At 30.8% G+C, this 7,326-nt stretch overlaps 1 protein-coding gene across 1 annotated transcript; it reads right to left on the bottom strand.

Moving 5' to 3' along the window:
- Positions 1-232: 232 nt before the first annotated feature.
- On the bottom strand, positions 233-5,177 carry LOC107910724 (uncharacterized). Its single transcript, XM_041075929.1, has 9 exons — positions 4,995-5,177; positions 4,866-4,925; positions 4,548-4,610; positions 4,055-4,183; positions 3,730-3,942; positions 1,069-3,056; positions 852-970; positions 616-693; positions 233-505 (listed from the first exon to the last, which is right to left on the bottom strand). Exons 1-6 carry the CDS (start codon positions 5,175-5,177, stop codon positions 2,892-2,894), a joined length of 813 nt encoding a protein of 270 aa, XP_040931863.1. The 3' UTR covers positions 233-505; positions 616-693; positions 852-970; positions 1,069-2,891.
- Positions 5,178-7,326: the final 2,149 nt, after the last annotated feature.

Below are 7,326 nucleotides of genomic sequence, written 5' to 3'. Positions count from 1 at the left end.
GGCGCTTTTCCCACAAACGCCGCTAAAGGTCATAAAATTTAAAAAAAAATAAAATATTAAAAAGATCATGAAAAATATAAAAAAAACTTAAAATTCATTATCAAAATATTGAGAAGAATAATGTCCATGATTTAAACATAAAAATTTTCTATTAAAATTCATTATCAAATTAAAATAAAAATAAAAATATAGAATCAAAACTAAAATAAAAATAAAAATATAGAATCAAAACTAAAATAAATAATAAAAATTAGATTAAATATAAATATAGAATCAAAATAATAAAACACCAAACTTGTATACTGCCCACCGTTATAAGTCACTAAAAGCAAGAAAAACAAAATGACTTAATTCATGGAATTCACGAATGTTAACATCAGACATGAGTTTAAAACTTTGCCTTAATTCGAAAGGATGTTCAAAACCAGAATCCACAATAGATCGAAGCAGCTCCGGTTTCAGCAGAAAGTTTCTGAATCCCGAACTGTGAATTCCAACATACCCCCTACACCACATAAAAAAGAACATTGCTTTACACTAAAATTAGCAGATTATATTAGAACATTGTTTACCTTAAAAATATGTATAAATTAAAATCAACTAAGGCTAAAATACCTGAGGAAGTGCTTCGACAAAGCTGCGATAAGTATAAAGCACTGATGCCATCTCCTTCCCATCCTGGATAAGTGTGTTCTGCCATGTCATCAAATACAAGATCAGAGACTAAAACAGAACACTAAAAAGTTTATCAAAATTTTGCAATTAACTTTAGACTCTTAACTAGCTTGGGCAAAAAATAAGTATTTATGCATATAAGCAAAAAGGAGAAAAAATAAAATAAATTGACATACAAGCTGATTGAGAGCTTTTGTGTCCTCTGTAAGAGCAGAAACGATAAGCAGAAGTAATCATGATGTGGTTCATATTTCTATCCAACTTCATAGTGGAGAACTTGAAGAACTTCTCCATGCTTTGTAGATTATGAAATTAGCGAACTTATCAGAAAGAAAAGAAAAACAAAATATACCCTCAGTGAACAAAATATAGAAAAAGGAGAAATTCAGCAACCTGATTACAAAGTGGTTCTAATTGCAAACTCTCCACTGTGATTCGCCTTTTGACCTTAACTTTGTTAACTCGACCAAGATTTTCAATATTGCAATGTTGCTCAAACATGATAAGCTATAAAATACAAGTAATATTTTATTAATATAACTAAATTATAATATTAAAATTAAAATACTAAATAACATTTTAATTTGAAAACAGAACTAAATCTATTAAAATTCTGAAAAATAAGAATTATATTATATATAACAATATTTATGTACGCGTAAATAAAAAATACTCAATGCCAAAAGTTCCAACCTCCTAATCTAGATCTCCTGCACGTTCAAATAAAAATATATATGTCAACCAAGAATTTCTGAAGATGCTAAATTGAAAAATAATGCCAATGTAATAAAGGATTATGATATTACTGGATAGCTTTAGCATTGACAATGGCTACATTTCTAAAATAGGATGGTTTCTCAATCATTTAGGTTGTTCTTTGACAGCAAGTTTAGAGAGTTAAGAGGAAATAATTGACTGAGGGTGGATGAAAAGATGGCATTAAGCTAACCTTGTTAGTGTTTGAGTGGTAAGAACATAAAGTGGAGGATCAACAACGCTCTCATCAGCATGCCGCAAGAAGAGCAACAAAAATGAGAGGTTTCGGTGAAAAAATTAACCATCTATAACCAAGTTTTAATAATCATCAGTGTTCAACACAAATCTGGCAAGTCAAAGTTTTGAAGCAGAGGTGAAAGCATGTAATGGTCAATCTATATTTGTCAAAAAAAACCCCAAAAAGGATTTCAAGCACTAAGTAAGACCATTTTCACCAATAAAAAGCAACGTTTTACCCTAAAAGACTAGGGTTGAATCATGGTATCTGAAAAAACTTAAAGAAATACAAATGATTGTAAAGAAGCAGTGAATAAGAACATTACATACTATGAATTTATATTCAATGTATAAGTTTTTTTCGAGTAATATGTAAAAATAACAAACAGACCATTACACATGTGACAATAACACATTAAATCTTAAAAATAACAGAACTTAAAGACTAAAATTTTCAAATTCCAAAGGTATAAAAACTAAAAATGACTAAATTAAAGTAGAGACTAAATTAACAAATATAGTGTCTGATAATAGAATTTGAAAATCAACTTATTTGATATTAATTTAAGATATGATATGACATATCCAATGGAACCATTTTAGCTTAACTCCATATTGCATTTAATATTGCATTTTAGCTTTACCCAAAAATGCCGCTAAAGGTAATGAAATTTAAAAAATATATATATATAAACCGATGAAAACGATGAAAACCGAACATTTGATGCTGATAATTAAAAACTCTTTTGGGAGACAAAACAGAGAAATGGAAGACATTCGTGCTTTTTCTACTAATGTAATAGCAACTACACAGTTTTATAACTACATCATTTCCATATCCCATACCCAGTACCATGGTTCGTTTTTCATGCATGCTTCAAGACCCATTTCTAAGCCAAGGTCACACCTTCAAACACATTTTAACCCGATTTTTCATCACTAATATTTTGTACTTGAAATAGACATGAATCCCATGAGAATGGAAAAGGAGAAATGATCAACGTGTCACTATAAAGCCTTAGGAAAGTGGAAGTATTTTCAGAAATGAGAAAAAAGTTATTTAAAATATAAATTTGTACTCTAAAGTTATATCCATTGTCCAACAAAATTTCAGAAAAATTTTGAACACATATTTTAGAACTTTAACATACAGTTGCAATCTCAAGGCATTTTAATCTCTACTAGCTTAACAAGGAAAATTGCTGCATTAGTAAGAAAATAACTTAAAGGCCGACCACAGTTCTAAGAGATAATGCACTAATTTCAACAAAATGAAGAATCAAAAACCAGAATAAAGAAGAACTAAGAAAAAAGAATAAAACCAAACATATAAGGGACCTGTTCAGTGAAACTGGATGTGATCCCGGGAATTGTGCATGCCCTCTAACCTGGTTTCAAAAAATGGCCATACCAGAGCTCGTATTAGATTAAAACTGTAATGAATTATACTCAAACTAAAGAATTAACTTTTAGCCAAAAAAATATAAATAATTAATTGGATAAAAGGTGTACAATTTTTCAATAGTTTTAGTTTTATAAATGAGAGAAGTTCTCCTAATTTTATAATTAAGAGAAAATATTCTTATAGTCTTCAAATATAATATACATTAAAACAGCAGTTTAACAAATTCAAAGACTATTAACTTATCACTTAATAATCCTCCACAAAATTTCCAAAGCTACAGTCAAGAAACAAAGTGAATAAAAAAGCTATGTCTTGATGAAACATCACCAATGAAACTGGAAGAAACATAAACAAGTATACCTCAGTGCTAATTAGTAACAACTTAATGACAAAGCTTAATATAATTTGCAAGACCTACAAAGCTTAATATATATGGTGAAGAAGAAAAGGCAGGCTGGCCATCAGCAAAGATTACTGTTATTATAATAAATAGGTCATTTTGTGCTAAACAGTCAATATATTACACTTTCCAAATGGAAATGAGGAAATGGTACTATGAAGCTTTTGCTAATAACAGGTTTCATTTGTTCTGATGCCCTTATTAAAGTTAAATAAAAAAAAGAGAGAAATTAAGAATACTGCATGGTTGTCCATACAGGTAATGCAGTTGGAGCTCCATCATCATCATCATCATCATCATCTGCAGTTGCTTCACCATTGAGATCAAGATCAGAAGATCTTTTCCACTCAGGAGTTGGAGGGCAGACAAAAGATTCTGGTCTTCTTTCATGATAAAATGCATAGAGGGCATCAATATAGTCTGGTTTATATATTCCTGGTGGGCGTGCCTCAGAAAAAAATTTTATTGCCTGCAGAAAAGGTTAAACAAAAATAGTAAATAGTATTCCATTGTGAATACCTAAAACAGATACTGGAAAAGACTAAAAAAACATACCACCACCAACAACAAAAATTACTGACCCGAGTAACAGACATTGGCTGTGTTCGCATGAGATAGTGAATAATCATGTAGCCAGTGCGGTTATGACCATGAGTACAATGGACAAGAATATATTTATTCGATTTCTGACGTAGGAGAAATTGTGACACCTGATAAACAAGTTACATGGAAGTTTCAGTAAATTGGTCACAACACACTAGGAGCAAGTAGCTCACATCATACCACATGTAGATCAGCAACTGTACTACATGAATGAGAAGAAGTGGGGATGCATTACCGATTATGACATAAGTTCTAATTTATGTTTGTGATTACAACATAGTAGTTTCTTGTTTTTAGCATAACATGGAAACATATAACCCAGTGACCAGCCACAAATTTGGTTGTCAATTGATAAATGCACCATGGGAGTTGGGACTAAATCTATCACAGAAATTACATTTTAAGAAGAGATGAAGGCAGTGATTCTAGTAGATTCTGAAAATAACGGAAAAATATCATAGCAAAAAGTACCTCATAAACAAAGGTATTTACAGACGCATTCTCAGGTACAGCATCCCTTCCCCTACATTGTATCTAGAACACAAAAATAAAAAATTAAGCCAAGGCTGAAAGAAGTAAGAGAAGCATTAAACCATACTCTGAAACATCCACAAAAGAAGTAGTTTCTGGACGTTTGGGTTGGTTGATTTTTCTTTTTATCAACTCAAACCTAATTTTGTCTTTAACAATCTCATCTACTTCTTCATTGATTTCCTTTATTTTGGTAGCAATATTATAACGCTTGACAACTTAAGAACCTGAAGAAAAGCATGAAACAAAGGGGAATACCTTCCAGTTACGAACAGAAGCAGAGCTAGAAAGATCTGTTTGCAACTGCTGAACTGCAGTTTACCACTCATCTAATACATCTTCCATGTCATAAGAAACATATCTGAACTTGTCTAACCAAAGTTTAACCCGTTTGTCCACGTATTCTTTCTCCTCTGCATCTTCAAGCTCCAACCGGTGTGCTTTAAAGTTGGTTTCAAGCCTTTTCACCTCTTTCTCAGCACGTTGCACCAGACTCCAGGCTTCGATTGCTTTATCAATGGTGATTGCAGTCATCTGCTCCAAGATCACCGAAACAGTCGCTTCCGCCATATCTTCAAACACAGATCGATATATTGGAAATACAAAATAGAGAGTTGCAGTCGACGTTCAGTGGGTAACTAAAACACTGCGTAGAATTGATTTTGAGATATGGGTACTGCAAAAGCAGTGAGAATCAGTGGATACGAGTGATGGAGTGTACTATGAAAATGAAAATGAAAAAAAAAAAAGAGAATCAAAGGGACTTCGGTGAAAATCAAAGGTATTTTGATTTGGGGATTTTGGGAAACCAATTTGAGCATATCGAATTGGGGGAAGTTTTATGGGATTTGGAGATTCAAGGTTTGGGGAACCAGAAAAACGACGTCGTTTTCAATCTATTAAGAGATGTTTGTGGCGTTTTTTACAAAAACGACGGTAAATCATCTCTTTTGCGGCGTTTTTAAAAAACGCCACTAAGTGTGCAGCCTAATAATTTTTTCCTCTTTTATTATTATTATTATTATTATTATTATTATTATTATTTACTAAAATGGGTAAATTTTAATTTGGTCTCTCTAATATATTTAAATTTCAATTTTTTTGCATATACTTTAATTTTTAATATCATTTAGTCTATATATTTTTATAATATTATTAATTAATCCAAATAGTTAATATTATTAACTTTTTGATTAAAACATTACATGATAATATATAATTTGAATATTCAATCTTAGAGAATAGAGATTGAAATGTGGTTTCCCATTTTTTAATCAAAATATCATTCAACTTGCACCAACAATCACTTATATACCCAAAAATCTTTAAATTTATTTTAAATAATAGTGTTTTAATTTTTTTATTTAAATAAATATTTTTTAAAATTTTAACTAATATTTAAAAGAATTAGATAAAATTTGAAATCTTAAATTTTTTTTAAATTTTAATTCTTTAAAATTTGAAATTATTTAATATATAGATTAAAAAACAATCAGTCATATACCCAAAAAAACTTTAAAATTATTTTAAATAATAGTATTTCAAATTTTTAACATATAATTTTCACACTAATTATCTTAAACCCTAAACCCCTAACCCCTAACCCTTAACCTATGTCCCTTTAACCCTAAAACCCATACACACCTAAATCTTAAACCCTAAACCACATAACTCGTAAAATCCCAACTCTTAACCCCTAAACTTTAAGCCATAAAACATAAACCCTAAACTTCTACCCCTTAACCTCTAACCCTTACCCCCTATCATCTAAACTTTAAACGATTAAAGTTTAACATATATTTTTATAATTTTGAAATGATTAAATCAAAAATTTTCCACTATTCAAAGGGATGAAGTGCAATTTTACCTTTAAAATTTTTAAAAATTTCAAAAAACCAAAAAGAAAAATTTTTCATTTTTAGAGGAGCACAGACCCTTTCAACCCCCTACTTATGCCCCTAAATATATATTAATTATATGGTTTCGGATTTAATTATTCAATATGATTCACTTGAGATTAACATACTATACACCCATGGCCATTAAACCTTAAACCATAAAACCCTAAACCATAGACCTTAAATATTAAACCTTAAACCCTAAAATAAATTTAATCAATATTAAGTAATGCTTCCATAATTTATTATGAACATAAGCTTTTACATTAATATCTATGTATATACACATCAACATCCGTATGATGTTTTTGGGGTTTAAGGTTTTAGGGGTTATAGTTTAGTGTTTATGGTTTTTAGGGTTTAGGGGTTATAGATTAGTGTTTATGATTTTTGGGGGTTTAGGGTTTTAGGGGTTATATGACTTTTAGCGGCGTTTTGACCATAAACGCCACTATTACTCTGGTTTTTAGCGGCATTTTACCAAAAACGCCGCTATTGCTCTGGTTTTTAGCGGCGTTTTTGGTAAAATGTCGCTATTACTCTGGTTTTTAGCGGCGTTTTTGGTAAAACGCCGCTATTGCTCTGGTTTTTAGCGGCGTTTTACCAAAAACGCCGCTATTGCTCTGGTTTTTAGCGGTGTTTTTTGTAAAACGCCGCTATTGTTCTGTTTTAGCGGCATTTTTGGGAAAACGCCGCTATTGCTCTGTTTTTAGCGGCGATTTTACCAAAAACGCCGCTATTGCTTTGTTTTTAGCAGCGTTTTAGCAAAAACGCCGCTAATGTACAATTTTTGCGGTGTTTTTTGATAAAACGCCGCTAAA

The sequence above is a fragment of the Gossypium hirsutum genome, chromosome A08 (genome assembly GCF_007990345.1).
Source record: "Gossypium hirsutum isolate 1008001.06 chromosome A08, Gossypium_hirsutum_v2.1, whole genome shotgun sequence".
Classification (NCBI taxonomy): Eukaryota; Viridiplantae; Streptophyta; class Magnoliopsida; order Malvales; family Malvaceae; genus Gossypium; species Gossypium hirsutum.
The sequence above is the reverse complement of the archived record's forward strand: the minus strand, read 5'-3'. Positions and strand labels throughout refer to the sequence as shown.

Excerpts from the sequence above, each read along its gene's own strand:
- LOC107910724 (XM_041075929.1), bottom strand. The coding sequence starts at position 5,177 with ATGGCGGAAGCGACTGTTTCGGTGATCTTGGAGCAGATGACTGCAATC. Across the intron at positions 3,943-4,054 it reads AGCCAATGTCTGTTACTCGG|GCAATAAAATTTTTTTCTGA; the intron begins GTCAGTAATTTT and ends CCTTTTCTGCAG. Across the intron at positions 3,057-3,729 it reads GAGCTCCAACTGCATTACCT|GTTAGAGGGCATGCACAATT; the intron begins GTATGGACAACC and ends TTTTGAAACCAG.